This window comes from Rana temporaria, chromosome 10 (assembly GCF_905171775.1).
Source record: "Rana temporaria chromosome 10, aRanTem1.1, whole genome shotgun sequence".
Classification (NCBI taxonomy): domain Eukaryota; kingdom Metazoa; phylum Chordata; class Amphibia; order Anura; family Ranidae; genus Rana; species Rana temporaria.
The window spans coordinates 88,981,734-89,004,884 of NC_053498.1; the positions used below are offsets into that span (position 1 = coordinate 88,981,734).

The following is a 23,151-nucleotide window of genomic DNA, read 5'->3' on the forward strand; positions in this document are numbered from 1 at the left end:
TTATGACACTTTTTGGGGACCAGTGACACTGATACAGTGATCAGTTCTAAAAAAAATGTACTGTCAGGCCGCGTACACACGGTCGGTCCAAACCGATGAAAACGGCCTGAAGTCCAGTTTCATTGGTCCAAACCGACCGTGTGTACGGCCCATCGGTCTGTTGTCCTTCTGACCAAAATTTTAAAACTTGCTTTAAAATCTTACCGATGGCCCGCTGACCGATAGGTCCAAACCGATGGTTAGTACACAAAAGCATTGGTTCAAAACTTGCGCATGCTCAGAATCAAGTCGACGCATGCTTGGAAGCATTGAACTTCGTTTTTTTCAGCACGTCGTGTGTTTTACATCACCGCGTTCTGACCCGATCGGATTTTGAACTGATGGTGTGTACGCACATCAGACCATCAGGCCACTTCAGCGGTGAACCGATGAAAACGGTCCGTCGGACCATTCTCATCGGATGGATCGACCGTGTGTACGCGGCCTCACTGTACTAATGACACTGGCTGGGAAGGGGTTAACATCAGGGACAATCAAAGGGTTACATGTGTTCCTAGCCAGTGTTTGTATACTGTGGGGGAGGTGCTTTTACTAAGGGAAGGCATAGATTTGTGTCCCTGCTTTGCAGCAACACGGTATCAATGCCTTCCCTACTGACAGAACGGTGATCTGCCTTGTTTATATAGGCAGATTACCGTTCTGCCTGTGTAGAGAACAATCGGCAGGTGCCAATGGATATTGAGTGTGATCACAGTGGGAGTGGGCCGTATCCGGGGGGTGGTGGAATTGTCAGATCACTTACTAGATACGTGATCTGGCACAGAGCGGCCACCCTGCCGCATTACATCTACGGTGGACAGTCCACAAGTGGTTAATTATTAAAGTTATAACCGCTAGTTACTATTATATCAGTGTTTTTCATGTCTACAGTAAATGTTACCCATTTACAGTGTACAGGTACTATTAAAGTAGAACTAAAGGTTCACTTTTTTTTTTCATTTTACACAGAGAAGGAGCGGGTTATAACCCCTCTAAGGTTTTTTTTGGCATCTGTGGAGATGCCCATCATTGCCACCTCATCATCATTGCAGCCTTACCGTGCCCTCATTGCAGCCTCACCATCACTGCCGCCTTACTGTGCCCTCATTGCAGCCCCCCTCACCATCATTACAGCCCCTCTCACCATCTTTGCAGCCTTACTGTGCCAAACAATGTAGCCTCACCAGTCAGTGTGTGCATTACGCACACCGGGCATCTCCTGCTCCTGCTGTGTCACGGAGCTCACTGTGAAAAGTTTGGACGTGCTGTGATAAAAGTCCCACCCTCCTCCTAGACCAGCTTGTGTGATAGACAGAACACTGCCTCTATCACACAAGCTGGTCTAGGAGGAGGGGAGGGACTTTTATCACAGCGCGCCCAAACTTTTCACAGTGAGCTCTGTGACACAGCAGTCTCCCGCTGTGTGTTACAACCGGCGCCGCCCCTGCACCCACTGCCGCCCCAAGGCCTGGCCTTGGTGGCCTTGTCAGGAATCCGGCCCTGGAAATACCACCACGGTCACCAGAACTAGTGTCCCCAGTGGAAGATTTCCCCTCTATTACTGTTCTGGGGACAACCCAGAATTCAGGATTTTATTTTCCTTGCACTTTTGATGATATCAGTAAACAGGGCAAATAGAGAGGGTGAATCTCCCTAATGGGGGCACAGATGGCAATAAGAACCTAATATATGTTATAATCCCGCTACCCTTCCGATTGTGTGTAGCCCCATCAGAGTTTTTTCATCGGAAATTCCGATGAATTCCATCGGAGTTTAGATATAGAACATGTTCTATTTTTCTCCGATGGAATTCCGTCGTGATTTGGCCAGGCAAAAGCCTGATCGTGTGTACGCGGCATTACTAATGCTTGCATACTGGTAGATATTAGCACATTATGCTTTTTTTGCCCCATAAGGCCATACTTCATAAACCTTTGAGTATTTCCAAGAAGCCAAAGTAGGACTAGTCCAATCGATTGGGAAACATGCCAGTTTATAACTAAATAAAAGACAGGGGTAACGCCTGGTTGACATCATTGTATGCTGTACTGCCGATTGTCGAAATCCCATAAATGGATACACTGCAGGGGATATTTCAAACACTTCACTCTTCAAGTCAAAAAATCATAGCGCCTGGAGAGAAAAAGACAAGATCCGTACCTGCTTTCAGCTGATCTAAAACTTTCATGACTGCCTTAAGCTGCTGTTGGTGGCCATCTGCTTGTTTTACTGCCTCCTCTTCTTTACCCTCAATGTTCTTAAGGATGGACCGGTGTTCCTGCTCCAGACGCACTCCCTGGGCTTTGAATTCTTCAATTTCTTTTTTGATCTGTGGAATACAGACACTTTTCACCCGCCTGTATGTCTAAACCCAGAGGCTTGCTCAAAGATGCAACCAGTGAAAGGTGTCATGTTTTAGTGATACATGTGTTTTGACACCGACTGTCTTGATAGTTACATTTACTTTAGACAGTCAACACGAAGGCTACAGAAACCGTATCGGAAGTAAAATGGTTATACATTAATTAGGGAAAAGAAGGGAATTTTATAATCAGTATCTCACAAAAGTGAGTACACCCCTCACATTTTTGGAAATATTTTATTATATCTTATCATGTGACAAAACTGAAGAAATGGCACTTTGCTACAATGTAAAGTCGTGTACAGTTTGTATAACAGTGTACATTTTCTGTCCCCTCAAAATAATTCAACACACAGCCATTAATGTCTAAACCGTTGGCAACAAAAGTGAGTACACCCCTAAGTGAAAATGTCCAAATTGGGCCTAATTAGCCATTTTCCCTCCCGGTGTAATGTGACTCGTTAGTGTTACAGGGTCTCAGGTGTGAATGGGGAGCAGGTGTGTTCAATTTGGTGTTATTGCTCACACTCTCTCTTACTGGTCACTGGAAGTTCAACATGGCACCTCTTGGTAAAGAACTCTCTGAGGTTCTGAAAAAAAAAACTGTTGCTCTACATGCAGCTGGCCTAGGTTATAAGAATATTGCCAAGACCCTGAAAATGAGCTGCAGCGCAGTGGCCAAGACCATACAGCGGTTTAACAGGACAGGTTCCACTCAGAACAGGATTTTGCCATTGACCAAAGAAGTTCAGTGCACGTGCACAGCGTCATATCCAGAGGTTGTCTTTGGGAAATAGACGTATGAGTGCTGCCAGCATTGCTGCAGAGGTTGAAGGGATGGACGGTCAGCCTGTCAGTGCTCAGACCATACGCCGCACACTGCATCAAATTGGTCTGCATGGCTGTCATCCCAGAAGGAAGCCTCTTCTAAAGATGATGCACAAGAAAGCCTGCAAACAGTTTGCTTAAAACAAGCAGACTAAGGACATGGATTACTGGATGTCCTGTGGTCTGATGAGACCAAGATAAACTTTTTTGGTTCAGATGGTGTGAAGCGTGTGTGGCGGCAACCAGGTGAGGAGTACAAAGACAAGTATGTCTTGCCTACAGTCAAGCATGGTGGTGGGAGTGTCATAGTCTGGGGCTGCATGAATGCTGCCGGCACTGGGGAGCTACAGTTCATTGAGGGAACCATGAATGCCAACATGTACTGTGACATACTGAAGCAGAGCATGAGCCCTCCCTTCGGAGACTGGGCCACAGGGCAGTATTCCACCATGATAATGACCCCAAACACACCTCCAAGACAACCACTGCCTTGCTAAAGAAGCTGAGGGTAAAGGTGATGGACTGGCCAAGCATGTCCCAGACCTAAACCCTATTGCACATCTGTGGGGCATCCTCAAATGGAAGGTGGAGGAGTGCAAGGTCTCTAACATCCACCAGCTCCGTGATGTCATCATGGAGGAGAAGAAGAGGACTCCAGTGGCAATCTGTGAAGCTCTGGTGAACTCCATGCCCAAGAGGGTTAAGGCAATGCTGGAAAATAATGGTGGCCACACAAAATATTGACACTTTGGGCCCAATTTAGACATTTTAACTCACTGTTGTTGCCAGTGGTTTAGACATTTATGGCTGTGTGTTGAGTTATTTTGAGAGGACAGCAAATTTACACTGCTATACAAGCTATACACTCACTACATTACATTGTAGCAAAGTGTAATTTCTTCAGTGTTGTCACATGAAAAGATATAATATATTTTCAAAAATGTGAGGGGTGTACTCACTTTTGTGAGATACTGTGTGTATATATACACTATATACAGACATCAGAGCGGGGCCATTTAAAGGAATCTAATAGTGTGAAAGAAAGGAATAGACTTTACGCAATTAGGGTTACTAAGTTTGTTTTCAGCAGTGATGTCTTTTTATCGATTATTATAATTAGAGTCAGTTTCTAGAAATTAAAAGCAAAAACATCTGTGTGTCTATATCTATAGATAAAAATATAGACACAGTAGATTAATTATATATATATAAAAAAATACCTATCTAATCTCTATCTTCAAGGTGGAGTGAACAACACACAGCAGTCTTCTAGTGCATGCAATCAGGCCTTCCCATTCGGCCATATATAGAAATCAGTAAAGGGATTGCTGCACTTAAAATCATTTTATTTCAAAGATAATCACAAACAAGTGAATAGCATATCACACCAGTTCCATATTGGAACTGGTATGATATGCTATTCACTTGTATGTGATTATCTTAAAATACAGTGTCTTGCGAAAGTATTCGGCCCCCTTGAACTTTGCGACCTTTTGCCACATTTCAGGCTTCAAACATAAAGATATAAAACTGTAATTTTTTTTGAAGAATCAACAACAAGTGGGACACAATCATGAAGTGGAACGAAATGTATTGGATATTTCAAACTTAAAAAAAAAAAAAAACTGAAAAATTGGGCATGCAAAATTATTCAGCCCCTTTACTTTCAGTGCAGCAAACTCTCTCCAGAAGTTCAGTGAGGATCTCTGAATGATCCAATGTTGACCTAAATGACTAATGATGATAAATAGAATCCACCTATGTGTAATCAAGTCTCTGTATAAATGCACCTGCACTGTGATAGTCTCAGAGGTCCGTTTAAAGCGCAGAGAGCACCATGAAGAACAAGGAACATACCAGGCAGGTCCGAGATACTGTTGTGGAGAGGTTTAAAGCCGGATTTGGATACAAAAAGATTTCCCAAGCTTTAAACATCCCAAGGAGCACTGTGCAAGCGATAATATTGAAATGGAAGGAGTATCAGACCACTGCAAATCTACAAAGACCTAGCCGTCCCTCTAAACTTTCAGCTCATACAAGGAGAAGACTGATCAGAGATGCAGCCAAGAGGCCCAGGATCACTCTGGATGAACTGCAGAGATCTACAGCTGAGGTGGGAGACTCTGTCCATAGGACAACAATCAGTCGTATACTGCACAAATCTGGCCTTTATGGAAGAGTGGCAAGAAGAAAGCCATTTCTTAAAGATATCCATAAAAAGTGTCGTTTAAAGTTTGCCACAAGCCACCTGGGAGACACACCAAACATGTGGAAGAAGGTGCTCTGGTCAGATGAAACCAAAATCAAACTTTTTGGCAACAATGCAAAACGTTATGTTTGGCGTAAAAGCAACACAGCTCATCACCCTGAACACACCATCCCCACTGTGAAACATGGTGGTGGCAGCATCATGGTTTGGGCTTGCTTTTCTTCAGCAGGGACAGGGAAGATGGTTAAAATTGATGGGAAGATGAATGGAGCCAAATGCAGGACCATTCTGGAAGAAAACCTGATGGAGTATGCAAAAGACCTGAGACTGGGACGGAGATTTGTCTTCCAACAAGACAATGATCCAAAACATAAAGCAAAATCTACAATGGAATGGTTCATAAATAAACATATCCAGGTGTTAGAATGGCCAAGTCAAAGTCCAGACCTGAATCCAATCGAGAATCTGTGGAAAGAACTGAAAACTGCTGTTCAAAAACGCTCTCTATCCAACCTCACTGAGCTCGAGCGGTTTTGCAAGGAGGAATGGGCAAAAATGTCAGTCTCTCGATGTGCAAAACTGATAGAGACATACCCCAAGCAACTTACAGCTGTAATCGCAGCAAAAGGTGGCGCTACAAAGTATTAACTTAAGGGGGCTGAATAATTTTGCACGCCCAATTTTTCAGTTCTTTATTTGTTAAAAAAGTTTGAAATATCCAATAAATTTCATTCCACTTCATGATTGTGTCCCACTTGTTGTTGATTCTTCAAAAAAAATTACAGTTTTATATCTTTATGTTTGAAGCCTGAAATGTGGCAAAAGTTCGCAAAGTTCAAGGGGGCCGAATACTTTCGCAAGGCACTGTAAATGATTTTAAGTGCAGCAATCCCTTGACTGAGATATACAATTACACTATATTACCAAAAGTATTGGGACACCACCCTTTACACACACATGAACTTTAATGCCATCTCAGTTGTAGTCCATAAGTTTCAATATTGAGTTGTCCCACCCTATAACAGTTTCAACTCTTCTGGGAAGAGCATCTCCCGGCACTCACGTGACTCCTTGGCTCTCTCTCCTCCCTGGCTGACATTAGCAGGAGTTCTCAGTCCCTCCCACTATAACTGTCAACCAGGGAGAGGAGAGCAGTGGAGTTACGTGAGCGCCGAGAGCCGCTCTGATATAAAAAACAAAATACAAAAACATACTTGGGGGGCACACCCTAAAAATGCTATACATCTAAGATGGTGCTGCTATAAGACCAAAGACAGTACAAAACAGATTATAGCGCCGATATAAGGTACGGATCGGCATCTTTTTTTATACAGTATAGGGCCACGTCATTTTATATAACAGAGGGGATGGCATGCTTCTATCAATAAAAAAGATCTCTGAATGGAGGATGGGCAGATCTAGAGTCTGCCCCCTCCATTCATAGATTCCTTTTCATTCATGGAAGCTGTAATACAGCTTCTCTACAAATGTGGAGGGGTAGAAGGGGCGGACATAGCCAGTGTGACAGGTCCCTCTAATTTCTGTGGCACTGGAGGATTAGGGCTGCAGGGATGGAGGGCGAATCAGGGGGTGGAGGATTTCAAACAAATCTGCAGCCTTCCTTGTCCCGATCAGCTCCGGAAGGATTTGTCCTCTTAATGACCAGGCCATTTTTTGTGTTACGCCACTGCGTCGCTTTAACTGACAGTTGCACGGTCATGCGACGCTGTACCCAAACAAAATTGACAACCATTTTTTACCACCAATAGAACTTTCTTTTGGTGGTATTTGAACACCTCTGCTGTTTTTATTTTTTGTGCTATAAACAAAAAAATACAGACAACTCTAGAAATAAAAAGACTTTACTTTCTGCTATAATACATATTCCTATATATATAATTCTATATATATATATATATATATATATATATATATATATATATATATATATATATATATATATATATATATATATATATATATATATAAAAACGAATATATTCATCAGTTTAGGCCAATACATATTTTTGGTAAAAAAAAAAAGTTATCACGTCTACAAACTATGGGATAGAATTAGGGACTTTTTTTTAATTATTATTGTTTTTACTGGTAATGGCGGCAATCTGTGATTTTTAGCGGGAAGGCGTCATTGGGGTGGACAAATCTGACCCCAAATGATACTTTTTGGGGACCAGTGACATTATTACATTGATCAGTGCTATAAAAATGCACTGATCAATGTATAAATGACACTGGCAGAGAAGGGGTTAACACTAGAGAGCGATCAAGGGGTTAACTGTGTTCCTTGGGTGTGTTTTAACTTTAGGGGGAAATGGGCTACCAGGGACATGACAGAGATCGCTGCTCCCGATCACTGGAAACAGAAGATCTCTGACATCTGGCAGAACAGGGAATCGCCTTGTTTACATAGGCAGTTCCCCGTTCTGCCTCTGTACACTGCCATTGCAGGTCGCCTGGGGACATCGAGTCCACTGGACCCATGGGCACGCTCCCACGGCGGGTGGTGGGTGTGCTCGCCGATATCTCCTATGCAAAGACCGGCATACACCAACGGCGGTTTAAGCAGGAGAGCCGATCTAACGCAGTATAATAACGGCGGTTGGTCGGCAATCGGTTAATAAACAGTTTCATTTATAAATTAGACAGTGGTAACATTGGGCACATCTTCCGCAGAAAAAAATATGCTTCTAGCATTAGTAAACAGATTTTTTTTTTTTTCATATTTTTTACATGTCTTTAGTTGCTTACTGGTTTCCAGGCCTAGGTAAATGTCATGCATCGCAGGAGTCTTCAATAGAGGAGGAGGGGTTTTCTCAGCTAAACACACCTTCCTGTCTGCATGCCTGAGCTAAGGGCAGATGGATTCCGGGAAGTAAATGCTACCTGAATTATCTGCCCTTACTCAAGATGCCCTTGGCCAGAAATGCTAGAGGGTGTTTTTCAAAGCAAAAGAAAACATGGAAAGATGGATGGATGGGTAAGTTTGATTTGAATATTAAAAATGAATTAAACAGCATTTCTGATTTGTGGTGATTAGATGCAGCGTAGTTCTGCTTTAAGATGGTTGCTCTTTTCTAGTTATAAACAATGTCAAGTTACTGTATATAACTTTGTTTTTCGTGTTTCTTTGCTGTGCACGGTAAGAATTTAGAATATATAGATACATTTCCAGAATTCATGAGTATTTATTAGTATGTATTGTCTCCAGCAAGCTGAGATCAAACACATTTCTTCTTGGCTGGCTAACGGCCATATGTAACAATAATTGACAAATAAATCCATAAGAAACCTGCCTGACCATGGGAAATATACTCTGACAATATCTGTAGATGCTGACAAACATGCACTGTAAAATTGTTCTATTGTTTAGATACATGTCAGGTATATTTTCCTGGAATTGGACCTCATTGTATATCAGAGTTGTCCCCCGCTCAGGAACCCACGCTGCTCAGAGTTTCTCAGTCTGGATATCCATTGCTTTAACGTGTATCTGATATCCGGGTCACAAATGTAATACACTGCTCAAAAAAATGAAAGGAACACCTTTGAATCAGAACTCCTGGGATATTGATCTGGTCAGTTAAGTAGCAGAGGGGGAGGGGTGTATACAGAGGGGGAGGGTGTATACAGAGGGGGTTGTTAATCAGTTTCAGCTGCTTTGCTGTTAATTGAAACAGGGCTCTAGTCCTGCAGGAACGCGTGGGAACGGAGTTCCTGCACTTTTTTTCACAGCAGGAACTCAGATCCCTTTGCAGGACTACAGCAGCCGAGAGCAGCCGAGAGCAGCCGAGCCGTCCGAGCCAATCCTTCACTAAGCGGCGACGCCCAGCTCGAGTCACTGTCCGGGGCAGGCGAACCTTAGTAATCCTTTATGTTACTGGTCGCTTCCTGTATATGGATTCATCGGGTAGTGTGCGGGTATTCCGTCACTTTCTCGATGCCGCAATGTCTCCTGGGAGCTTTTGTCATTGTTCCCAGGAGACATTGCGGGATTTAGAAAGAACTTGCTTTTTTCTAAATCCCGCGATAACTCGCGGCAGACCTCCGCAATGTCTCCTGGGAACAATGACAAAAGCTCCCAGGAGACATTGCGGCATCGAGGAAGTGATGGAATACCCGCACACTACCCAATGAATCCATGTACAGGAAGCGGCCAGTAACATAAAGGATTACTAAGGTACAGTGGATCGGGAAAAAAAACATGCGGTTTAGTAATTATTAGGGTTGTACCGATACCGATACTAGTATCGGTATCGGGACCGATACCGAGTATTTGCGGGAGTACTTGTACTCCCGCAAATACCGCTGATGCCTAAATAGAATACTCAGCTACCCCACCCCCCGCCGCTACACTAGTTTAACTATAGTGAATGCAGGGTGCTGGTCTGGATTTAGTAACACTTTAAGACAGTATACAGAACAGCTATTACAGGACAGCCTCATTTCCCATTATGCACAATAAACCTAATGACCAGTGGAAGCTGGTGTTTTTTTTTTTTTTTGGGGCGGGGGGGTGGCAAACAACCGATCCGAGGCAACTCAAACCTCCTCATCCCCAGCGTCCCGAGCCCACCCTATGTTAAAGCCTATTAGAGACTATGGCTCTGATCAGGTGCTAAAAAAAACCTGCCCGCTGTAATTCATGGACCCGGGTGACCCGTAAGGGGCTGGATGCATGAATAGGGGGCGGCCACGGCCATGGATAGATTCATGCTATGCACAAATCTATCCATTACCATATAGGGGGTGGCCTAAGTAAAAATCTTTGTCTAGAAACAAAAAGGCAAAAATTGTGAAACAACTTGTAGGATGACTCTTAAAGGGGATCTCCACTCTAAAGTGGAGTCCCGCTGATCGGAACCCTCCCCCCCTCCGGTGTCACATTTGACACCTTTCAGGGGGGAGGGGGGTGCAGATACCTGTCTACAGACAGGTATCTGCACCCACTTCTGGCCCTACGATACGGGCAAAGGACGGGTTTTTTCCTTCCTTCCCGTCCGTCCCCCCGTTGTGTGCTGGGAACACTCGGCTCCCAGCACACAGCGGGAGCCAATCAGCGGGCGTGCGCATGCGCCGTAGGGAACCGGGCAGTGAAGCCGGAGCGCTTCACTTCCTGGTTCCCTCACCGAGGATGGAGGGGGGAGCAGCAGGGTGACGAGCGATCGGCTCGTCATCTGCTGCGATCACCGCTGGACTCCAGGACAGGTAAGTGTCCTTATATTAAAAGTCAGCAGCTGCAGTATTTGTAGCTGCTGGCTTTTAATATATTTTTCCCGTGGCACATCCGCTTTAAGAAAAGGCCAAACTCAAGTAACACCAAACCCCCCACTGCCAAGATGTGTGTGCCAAGAAGACTCAAGTGATGTAACCCAGCCCTGGTAATATCTCCTGGAAGAAGACCAAACCAGTTCTCACCTCTGTAATCAGTTCCATCAGTCTCTCTGTTTCGTTATTCTGTTCGTTAACGTAATTAAATAGTGCAAAGTTTCGATCCTCCACTGCAAGTAAAACAGAAAAAAATGATATTGTATGAATTTCATTAGAGGTATTCTTTCTCAAACAAGCAAAAATATGGCACATGGACAGTCTGAGGTACACATTTGCTCTTGATTTTCTATGCATGGGGGGGGGGGGGGGGGGGGGTTGTATGTACAACCAGCCATAGAAGTGAATAGCTTGCATGCATGTGGATATGATGTATTCCATTGGTGCTCAATCTGTAGCCCTCCAGCTGTTTCAGAACTACAATTCCCATGAGGCATTGCAAGCTACTGACTGTTACAAGCATGACTCCCAAAGGCAGAGTCATGATGGGACTTGAAGTTCTGCAACAGCTGGAGGGCCACAGATTGAGCACCCATGATGTATTGCCTCTTCAGGGAATATGCCATGTGCGTGTAAATGGTAAGCATCAGGGTTTACCGGAATATGACCATTCACTACTGTGGCTGTTTGTATGTGCCATGTGTGGCTCCCCAGGCATGGGGAAAAATTTAAGGATTTTTACACATACACTATATCACCAAAAGTATTGGGACACCTGCCTTTACACTAGGGTTGTCCCGATACCGATACTAGTATCGGTATCGGGACCGATTCCGAGTATTTGCGGGAGTACTTGTACTCCCGCAAATGCCCCCGATGCCTGGCCGAATACTCGGCCCCCCCCGCCGCATCCCGCCCGCTACGCCACATCCCCGCTGCCGCCGTCGCTTGGTTAATACGGGCGGGGAACATTACAGCTTCATTTGAATAGCTGTAGTGTTTCCCGCCGCGTATAGACACTCCCCCTTGCTCGGGTGAACTGTCCAATCCCGAGCAAGGGGGAGTGTCTATACGCGGCGCGAAACACTACAGCTATTCAAATGAAAGCTGTAATGTTCCCCGCCCGTATTAACCAAGCGGCGGCTCGGCAGCATGTAGGTAAGGGGGACATGCCTGCATATATGGGGGGGACATGGCTGCATATGGGGGGACATGGCTGGATATAGGGGGGGACATGGCTGGATATAGGGGGGGACATGGCTGCATATATGGGGGGGACATGCCTGCATATATGGGGGGGACATGGCTGGATATGGGGGGGGGACATGCCTGCATATATGGGGGGGACATGCCTGCATATATGGGGGGGACATGGCTGCATATATGGGGGGGACATGGCTGGATATGGGGGGGACATGGCTGGATATGGGGGGGCATGACTGGATATGGGGGGGGGGACATGGCTGCATATATGGGGGGGACATGGGTGGATATGGGGGGGACATGGCTGCATATGGGGGGGACATGGCTGCATATGGGGGGACATGGCTGCATATGGGGGGGACATGGCTGCATATGGGGGGACATGGCTGCATATGGGGGGACGTGGCTGCATATGGGGGGACATGGCTGGATATGGGGGGACATGGCTGCATATGGGGGGACATGGCTGCATATGGGGGGACATGGCTGCATATGGGGGGGACATGGCTGCATATATGGGGAGGACATGGCTGCATATATGGGGGGGACATGGCTGCATCTGTGGGGGGACATGGCTGCATCTGTGGGGGGACATGGCTGCATTTGTGGGGGGACATGGCTGCATTTGGGGACACATTTAAAAAAAAGTATCGGTATTCGGTATTGGCGAGTACTTGAAAAAAAAGGATTTTTGTACTCACCGTAAAATCCATTTCTCTGAGTTCATAGACGGACACAGCATCCTTTGACCTTAGGGTTATGCTTCTTCCTACCAGGAGATTTAGGCAGAATTCTACAGCACTTAAGGTGTTAAAAACTTTCCTTCATGCCGCTCCTCCCAGGGGGCGTGGCTCCCCCAGGCATAACCCCCACTCTGCTTCAGCAGCCTCAGTTCGTAACAAGCAGTACAAACAAAGGAGGGGTGGGTGCTGTGTCCGTCTATGAACTCAGAGAAATGGATTTTACGGTGAGTACAAAAATCCTTTTTTCTCTTTCGTTCATAGACGGACACAGCATCCTTTGACCTTAGGGACGTCCCCAAGCAGTGTCAAAAAAATTCGAGGGGTGGGAAAATAACACAGCAAAAACAGGTTACACCCCAAACAAAACCGGAGTTACTCAACGGAGGAACTCCAACCTTAAACTGCCGCCTGTAACACCCTGCGGCCGAAGGAGGCATCAGAAGATGCACTCACATCCACCTTATAAAACTTTGAAAAAGTGTGGAACGACGACCAGGTCGCTGCCTTACACACCTGTAACACAGAGGCTTGGTGTCGGAAGCCCAGGAGGCCCCGATCGCCCTGGTCGAATGCGCCATGACCCGAAAGGGAGGCGCCCGCCCCTTCAGGGCGTAGGCCTGAAGCACAACCTGTCGGATCCACCTGGAAATGGTGGCCGACGAGACTGCCAGGCCCATACTGGGACCGGACACAGACACGAACAGCGAGTCCGACTTCCGGAACGGAGCTGTCGCCGACAAGTAAACTCGAAGGGCCCGAACCACATCCAGAGAATGTAAAGAGGCTTCCTTCGGGTTCTTCGGCTGAGGACATAATGATGGAACAACAATGTCCTCGTTAATGTGAAAAGGCCGAAACGACCTTCGGAAGAAAAGAGGGCTGCGGGCGCAGCACCGCCTTATCCTGATGGATGACCAAGTAGGGGGCCTTGCAAGACAAGGCCGCCAGTTCAGACACTCGTCTGATAGAGGTAATAGCTACCAGAAAGATCACCTTCTGCGACAAAGTCAGCAAGGGGATCTCCCGAATGTCCTCAAAGGGGGCACGCTGAAGCGCCGAGAGGACCAAGTTCAAGTCCCAAGAAGGTAGCGGAGGGCGCACCGGGGGGGCCACATGCCGGACCCCCTGCACAAACGTGCGAACCAAAGAATTCGCTGCCAAGGGACGCTGAAAATAAACAGCCAGAGCAGAAATCTGACTCTTGATCGTGCTCAAGGCAAGAGCCTGGTCCACTCCCCGCTGTAGGAACAGCAGGAACCGGGACACCACGTAAGTACGGGGGTGCCACTTCATCTCCTCACAAATAGAGATGTATGCTTTCCATGTACGATGTAAATTTTTCGAGAAGTGGACTTCCGTGCACGCAGCATGGTAGAGATTACCGGGCCCGACAGGCCCCGGTCCTTCAGTACCTGGTTTTCAACAGCCACGCCGTTAAAGCCAGTGACCGTAAAGCGGGATGGAAGATCGGGCCCTGAGACAGGAGATCTTCCCTCCGAGGCAGACGCCAGGGGGCGTCTGCCACCAGACGTACCAGGTCCGCGTACCAAGAGCGACGCGGCCAATCTGGGGCGATCAGGATCGTTGGAATACCTTCGGCTTCCACCGGCTTCCACCCTGCGCAGCAGGCGGGGTAGGAGCCTTTAGAGGAGGGAAGGCGTAAATCAGGTGATATTGACCCCAGGGAGCCACTAACGCGTCTGACGCGTCTGCCCACGGGTCCCTTGACCTGGCCACAAACCGTGGTACCTTCCGATTGAGACGGGACGCCAGAAGGTCCACGTCTGGAGTGCCCCATTTTTGGCACAGGATCTGAAACACCTCCGGGTGGAGAGACCACTCCCCTTGATCCAGAGTCATGCGACTTAGGAAGTCGGCTTGCCAATTCAGAACTCCCGGAATGTATACCGCCGACAGGGCCGGAACGGACCTTTCGGCCCACCGAAGTATGTGAGCGACCTCCGTCGCCGCGGCCGAGCTCCTTGTGCCGCCCTGATGATTGACGTACGCCACGGCCGTGGCGTTGTCGGACTGGATCCTGACAGGACGGCCCTGTAGCTCCAGCGACCACCTGACAAGGCACAGCTTGATTGCTCGGAGCTCCAGGATATTGATCGGCAGGCGGGACTCCTCCCGAGTCCAGCGCCCCTGGGCTGACTGGGTGCCCCAGACGCCCCCCCAGCCGAAGAGGCTGGCTCCGTCGTGACCACTGTCCAGCGGCACGGAAGAAAAGACTTCCCGGACTGAAGCACCGGAGACGTCAGCCACCATGCCAGGGAAGATTTGGCCAGATGGCTCAACCGAATCTGGCGATCCAGAGAAGATGGGACCCTGTCCCATCGTGACAGAATCTCCTTCTGTAGTACCCTGGTGTGGAATTGGGCATACAGAACCGCCTCGAAGGAGGCCACCATCAGACCCAGAACCCGCATGCAGAAGCGAAGAGATGACCACTTCTGGGTCAACAACTGTCTCACTGCAGATTGCAGGGTCAGCAGGTTTTGCGATGGGAGGAACACTTTTGTCTCCCCCGAATCCAAAACCAGCCCCAGGTGTTCCAGCCTCTGGGACGGAACCAACACTGATTTTCTGAGATTCAGAAAACCAGCCGAACTCCTGCAGAGTCCGACACGTGATGGACACGTCCTCCTCTAACTCTGAGCCTGAAGAAGCTCTCAGGAGAAGGTCGTCCAGGTATCCCACGATAGCGATCCCTCGCTGCCGTAGCAAGGCCAGGATCGGGGCGAGCACCTTGGTGAACACCCGTGGTGCCGACGCCAGCCCGAACGGGAGGGCCACGAATTGATAGTGGTCCTCCCCGATCGCAAAGCGCAGATACCTTTGGTGGCTTGTGCAAACGGGAACATGCAGGTATGCGTCCATGATGTCTAAGGACGCCATGAAATCCCCCTGGTGGAGGGACGCTATGATAGAACGGACCGACTCCATCCTGAATCGCTGCACCTTGACAAAGGAGTTGAGGGCCTTTAGGTCCAGGATAGGGCGAACCCCTCCCTTCTTGGGGACCACGAACAGATTGGAGTAGAACCCCCGAAACCGTTCCAGCGAGGGGACCGGCACAACCACCCCCCTGTCCAGAAGAACCTGGACAGCCCCGGACAGGGCTAGCCGACGATCCGGAGGAAGCTGGAGGTTGGATGGAAAAAATCTGTTTGGGGGACAAGAAAGGAACTCTATCTTGTACCCCGAGGCGACCACCTCGCAAACCCAACGGTCGGATAGAAGAGAATTCCACCGATCCACGAAGTTGTGAAGCCGTCCCCCCACCCGAGACCCGGGCGGGGGCAGACCTTCATGCGGTTTTTTGAACCAGGGGCGCTTACGCCCGGCAGCAAGGGCTTTTGCACCTTGCGGACCTTTTCCAGCCGCGCTGGCGCACGAAAAAAACCGCTTAGGGGGTAGTAAAAGTAGGACCTTGCTTGCGGCGAGGTTCCCTACCCTTCCCCGACTGAGGGAGCAAGGTGCTCTTACCTCCAGTGGCATCCTTAATGATGTCATCCAGGGATGCCCCCAAAAGCCGTCCGCCCTTAAAGGGCAAATCTATCAAGGCCTTTTTTGAGGACTGGTCAGCCGACCAGCACTTCAGCCATATAAGGCGGCGCAGAACCACTGCGTAGACAGAAGCCCTGGAAAGCAAAGGAATCTAATCCATATCCGCCTCGCAGAGAAACTTCTGACCCTGAATCAACTGTTCAGCCAGGTCCCTAGAGGACTCGGAAGCACCCTAGACCTCCAGATCCTGCAGCAGGAGCTTCGCCCTTTCAGTTAGCGTCTGAGCAACCAGGGCGCCGGCCAGAGCCGGCCTTACCGCCGAACCCACCACCGAGAACAGGGAGCGGGCCACGGCCTCCACTCTCCTATCAGCGGGGTCCTTGAAAGCAGGAGCCCCCTCCACAGGCAACGTAGTAGCCTTACTCAGTCTGGACACAGGAGGGTCCACCGACGGAGGAGTGACCCACTTTTATTTTTTTTTTTTTTTTTTTTTTTAAAGTCCTCCTCCAGGGGGTAACGGGTAGCAAAGCTTTTAGGAATAGTAAAAGCCTTTTGCGGTGTATCCCATTCCTTATACAACATATTGTCTAAATAAGGAACACAGGGGAATACCTTAGCGGTACGCGGTGGTTTGCGGAATCCAAAAGGGACTGACACCGCTGGTGTCTCCGCCACATCCTCTAAATGAAGAGTCTCACGCACCGCAGTAATAAGAGCTCCAACAAATTCCTTGTCAGCAGACTCCGCAGCAGAGTCATCCTCGCTGTCCATGTGGGTTAAGCCCGCATCCTCTGACATGACAGAACCAGAAGCATCAGATTCTGCGTCAGAGATATCCCCAGAAACAGCCTCCGGGGGGGGCGCTTTTTTACCCCCCAACCGAGCACTGGCTGCTCCAAACCTGGTGAGAAAAAGACTCCAGGACAGCCGACACCGACTCAACAGATGTGGCAGGGGAAGGGGCGCTTAAGGGTTAATTCCGGCATTGTGAGGAATGAGGGGCCTGATTCAGGCTCCATATTGCAGCTGCCGTGTCACCCCCACTGCCAATGGCAGGAAAAAAGTCCCCCACAGGTCACCTCCCGGCCGCTAGAGCACAGTATGGGGCCCCCTGAGACTCACCACCCTCTGGTACAGCGCGGTCTGTGAAGGCAAGTGTGTGCTGAGGAGAAGCTGCAGCGCTGCGTCTGTCCCCTCAGATGATTCGCGGTCTTTTTTTTTTTTTTTTTTTTTTTTTTTTTTTTTTTTTCGCCGAAACGGCCACTAGAGGCCGAACTAGTGCTGAAAACGGCGCCGGCCACAAGAAAATGGCCGCCGAATAATACAAGCGCGGCTCCGGCAAAATGGCCGCCGTTGCGCAGTTTTAAAAAGACAGTGTACCCAAAAATGACAGTACACCAAAACAGCACACAGCACACACAAAAATGCCCAGAATGTCCACCACAGTCCCCTGCAGTGACACAGAACAGCCCCAGCCATACCCGAGTGAAAAAATATGAGCCCCAGGGAAAAAAAACCCCTGCACAGCCGTCACCCAAAGGGGGAAGGAGGGAGAGGAATAAGGGAGAGAGGAAAGCAGGGAAAAACCCTCAGTCGACCTCCCAAGGGAAAACATTCCAGCCAGACCACTTACCTGAGTAAGGGGCCACTACTTACCTGTCCTGCGACTACCCGGCTGGAGGTATCCCAGACAGAACCAACGTCCGCGAACGGCATGGCTGTCGGCCAGACACGCTGTGACAAGGCCATAGAGACCGGTCATATGTGTGCCCTAGAACCGAAGTTCCCCGGCCGCCCCTGGAGCAATGGGGCCTGTCGTGGACGTCCCAAAGCGGAGCTGAGGGCCGGCACACGCTCGAAGGCCGAACCTGGGGGGACTACAAGGGTCGAGGACCCAGCCTGTCACCCAGTCGGCTGTTGATAGAAGAATCGCAGGATTCAAAATAAAATAAAAAAGCGAGGAAAAAACTCGCAAAAAGCAAAAAAATTTTGCAAGAAAAAACTCCAGAGTCCAGGACTCCAGAGAGAGCCTGACTCTCCTGACGGTTAGGCAGAAACAAACTGAGGCTGCTGAAGCAGAGTGGGGGTTATGCCTGGGGGAGCCACGCCCCCTGGGAGGAGCGGCATGAAGGAAAGTTTTTAACACCTTAAGTGCTGTAGAATTCTGCCTAAATCTCCTGGTAGGAAGAAGCATAACCCTAAGGTCAAAGGATGCTGTGTCCGTCTATGAACGAAAGAGAAAAAGAATCGGTACTTGTACTCAGTCCTAAAAAAGTGGTATCGGGACAACCCTACTTTACACACATGGCATCCCAGTCTTGGTCCGTAGGGTTCAATATTGAGTTGACCCACCCTTTGCAGCTATAACAGCTTCAACTCTTCTGGGAAGGCTGTCCACAAGGTTTAGGAGTGTGTCTATGAGACATTTATGAGGTCAAGCACTGATGTGGATGAGAAGGCCTGTCTCGCAGTCTCGCTCTAATTCACCCCAAAGGTGTTCTGTCGGGTTGAGGTCAGTACTCTGTTCAGGCCAGTCATGTTCCTCCACCCCAAACTCGCTCATCTGGTGCACTGGTCCAAATCATTTGGTGGAGGGGGGATTATGGTGTGGGGTTGTTTTTTAGAGGTTGGACTTGGCCCCTTAGCTCCAGTGAAAGGGAACTCTTAAGGCGTCAGCGTTCCAAGACATTTTGTAAAACGTACGAGCTTCCCCCAGTATTGGAGTACAGGACTGTCGGAATCTGGAAGATACTATGTTCCAGATGTTTTATACAATGTTACCTATGAATACAAGTTTTTTTTATAAAAAAATAAAAGTGGCAAACCAAAGCCAACAGATCAGCCGATATTTGAAGATGTACGCAGTCTGCAGATGGATCTCACCATGAACTCGATTGATCTGCTATACATCTCATCCTACTGCACAATAAATTGCTGTACAACAAGCAGAATACCCATCAAGATATATGACAGGAAGATAAATGACTTCTTCATATGGACTTTGCCTTAACCTGTTCTTACCTATTTTGTCATTTAATTGTATGCTCAGCAACTAGGAGATGTCACTGTCAGGGATTTCTCAGCAATATTAGTCTTTGGATTTAAAGGTTAAGCTAAGCATGAAAAAATCTAAAATAACGGTCATTTTCTTCCATGATCAAATTGTTGCAGGTCAGCAGCGATGTGTCTTTGACTCCCCCTGTATTCATTTGTCGGGAAATGAAATGACAGTCATTGTGTGTGACACTTCACTAATGTCTAAAGAGAAACTCCCAGCACTAATTGACAGCTGGCCTTAAAAAGATATTGACGCTGCAAGTCTTGTGTATGTGCAGAGATGACATAACATGATAAGATTGGAGGGCTTCTGTGGCTGGAGCAAAGTCAGCCTGATAGAATTTTTCAGCTTTATCAATAGATTGAGACACATTTAGGATTTAGAGGTGATCTTCCATATTATGGATTGAACTACGTCATAAGGTGAACGTCAAATTCAATTTAAACTAAAACAAAATTTGTATATCAATATGAGATTGAGATTCCAGAAGAAGCCAGTGGGCCAGATTCAGAAAGATCAGCGAATCTTACTGCTGGCGTAACGTATCTCATTTACGTTACGCAGTTATTCAGGCAAGTGCTTTATTCACAAAGCACTTGCCTGTAAAGTTGAGCCGGCGTAGCGTAAATCCCCCGGCGGAATTCAAATTCCGCGGGTAGGGGGTGTGTAAAATTAAAATCAAGCGCGTCCCCGCGCCGAACGAACTGCGCATGCGCCGGCCGCGACTGAATCCCAGTGCGCATGCTCCAAATCACGTCGCTATTTGTCAATGAAAGCGACGTGAGCGTAACTTACACTAGCTCAATTGTGAATCGACTTACGCAAACGACGTAAAAATTTAAAACTCAGCGCGGGAACGACAGCCATACTTAACATTAGCTACGCCTCATATAGCAGGGGTAACTATACGCCGAAATAAGCCGAACGTAAACAACGTAAAAAAATGCACCGGCGGAACGTATGTTTCTGAATCGCCGTATCTAACTAATTTGCATATTCCTCGCAGAAATATACGTAAGCGCCACCTAGCGGCCGGCCTGAAATTGCAGCCTAAGATACGATGGTGTAAGACAGTTACACCTGTCGTATCTTAGGCATATCTATGCGTAACTGATTCTCTGAATCAGGCACATAGATACGACGGCCGGACTCAGAGATACGATGGCGTATCAGGAGATACGCCGTCGTATCTTCTATCTGAATCTAGCCCAGTGACTCCACCCCACCTATCTGCCTTCACCAACAACTGAAATACACCCTCTGAGTGTTTCAAATCTCACATATACCACTACTCCCAGACAAGCAGCTGTTTGTATACATTCTAAGTGATCTTAACCACTTCAGCTCTGGGAGATTGCTATTCGGCACTGCACTCCTTTATCACTTAAAGGGTCACTAAAGGAAAACAAATTTTGCTGAAATGACTGTTTACAGGGTATAGAGACATAAAAGTTAACTGATTCCTTTTAAAAATGATTAAAAATAGATAAAATTCAATCATATAATGTGCCTACAGTTTCACTTTCGTTTTTAAACTGGTTTCATGTTTCTGTGAAGTAAAGAGACCCACAGAACAAAAACAAACAAATCCAGGGCAGTGTTTTGTTTTTAAAATGAATCTGATTGGTTCTGTTAAGTTTTGGACACACAGTAATGACAGCTTAGACCACCGTGAAAAGCTCCCAATATGATGGTTATAAGGAAATAGACAACCAGGAAGTGTGGAGATCAGAGCAGTTTTACAGCAACATCAAAGCAAAAACGAGCAATGAGGACATGAAACCAGTACTGCAGTAAGGTAAAGGAAGCTATTTATCAAAAAAAAAAAAAAATTCCTTTAGTGATCCTTTAAGACCCGGACCTTTAGGCAGCTAAAGGACCCGGCCAGTTTTTGCGATTCGGTACTGCGTCGCTTTAATTGACAATTGCGCGGTCGTGCGACATGGCTCCCAAACAAAATTGGCATTCCCTTTTTTCCCACAAATAGAGCTTTCTTTTGGTGGTATTTGATCACGTCTGCGGTTATTACTTTTTGCGCTATAAACAAAAATAGAGCGACAATTTTGAAAAAAAAAACAATATTTTTTACTTTTTGCTTATAATAAATATCCCCCAAATATATATATATAAAAAAAAATGTTTTCCTCAGTTTAGGCCGATACGTATTCTTCTACCTATTTTTGGTAAAAAAAAAAATCGCAATAAGCGTTTATCGATTGGTTTGCGCAAAATTTATAGCGTTTACAAAATAAGGGATAGTTTTATTGCATTTTTATATTTTTTTACTACTAATGGCGGCGATCAGCGATTTTTTTTTCATGACTGCAACATTATGGCAGACACTTCGGACAATTTTGACACATTTTTGGGACCATTGTCATTTCACAGCAAAAAATGCATTAAAAATGCATTGTTTACTGTGAAAATGACAATTGCAGTTTGGGAGTTAACCACAAGGTGGCGCTGAAGGGGTTAAGTGTGACCTCATTTGTGTTTCTAACTGTAGGGGGTGTGGCTGTAGGTGTGACGTCATTGATTGTGTTTCCCTATAAAAGGGATCACACGATCAATGACGGCGCCACAGTGAAAAACTGGGAGGCTGTGTTTACACACAGCTCTCCCCGTTCTTCAGCTCCGGGGACCGATCGCGGGACTCCAGCGGCGTTCGGGTCCGCGGGCCCCGCGGTCATGGAGCTTCGGACCAGGTCGCGTGCGCGGGCCCGTGACCCACGGCTGGGCACTTAAAGAGGATGACCTGTACGTGCTTGTGCCCAGCCGTGCCATTCTGGCGACGTATACAGTATGTGCAGGAGGCGGTCCTTAAAGCGGGAGTTCACCCATTTGTAAAAAAAAAAAAAATTTCCCCTTAGCTTCCTGCTCGTTCGGTCTAGGGGAATCGGCTATTTGTATTAAAATATGAGCAGTACTTACCCGTTTTCGAGCTGCATCTTCTTCCGTCGCTTCCGGGTATGGGTCTTCGGGAGCGGGCGTTCCTTCTTGATTGACAGTCTTCCGAGAGGCTTCCGACGGTCGCATCCATCCCGTCACTCGTAGCCGAAAGAAGCCGAACGTCGGTGCGGCTCTATACTGCGCCTGCGCACCGACGTTCGGCTTCTTTCGGAAAATCGTGACGCGATGGATGCGACCGTCGGAAGCCTCTCGGAAGCCTGTCAATCAAGAAGGAACGCCCATTCCCGAAGCCCATACCCGGAAGCGACGGAGAGGATGCATCTCGTAAACGGGTAAGTACTGCACATATTTTAAAATAAATAGCCGATTCCCCTAGAGAAAACGAGCAGGAAGCTAAGGGGGAAAAGTGCCCTCTAAGGGTGAACCCCCGCTTTAAGTGGTTAACTGGCGATGGTCAACGCTGTATACAAACTAAATTTGTATTATTTTTTTTTCACATGAATAGAGCTTTCTTTTGGTGGTATTTGATCACCACTGGGTTTTATTTTTTTTGCGATATAAATGAAAAACAAAATTGAGAAAAAAAATATTTTTTTACGTTCTGCTTTAAAACGTATCCAATAAAAAATGTAAAACATCAAATTCCTTCATAAATTTTTGTCATAATGTTTTCTGTTAAATTTTTGATAAAATAATCCCAATTGGTGTATATTGATTTTTTATTTTTTTTTTGCATGAAAGGTATAGCGCCTACAAACTATGGTGTATACCGTATACTGAAATTATTATTAAAAGAGAAGTATGGGTTTGGTGGGTTTTCCTCCCATTATACTTACCTACTTGCATCTGTCCCCTGGCGCCTCTGCACTGAAATGGCTCCGTTCTCACAGCTCCCTGATTAGAGAGATGCTGATTGTCAATCAGCAGCTCTCCACTCTGTTCCTCCACACTTACTGGAGCACTGAGCAGTGGAGGGGCTGGGAGCAGCTGTCTCTGAGAT

The 23,151-nt window shown here is 47.2% G+C and overlaps 1 protein-coding gene across 1 annotated transcript in view; it reads right to left on the reverse strand.

The window, feature by feature from the left end:
• The window catches only part of ODAD1 (outer dynein arm docking complex subunit 1), a 204,203-nt gene that overhangs the window by 104,599 nt on the left and 76,453 nt on the right, over positions 1-23,151 (reverse strand). The window contains exons 10-11 of the mRNA XM_040325674.1: positions 10,875-10,957; positions 2,200-2,368 (exon numbers count right to left, since the gene is read on the reverse strand). Coding sequence (XP_040181608.1) covers positions 2,200-2,368; positions 10,875-10,957 — 252 coding nt within the window. The remainder of the gene's footprint in view (positions 1-2,199; positions 2,369-10,874; positions 10,958-23,151) is intronic.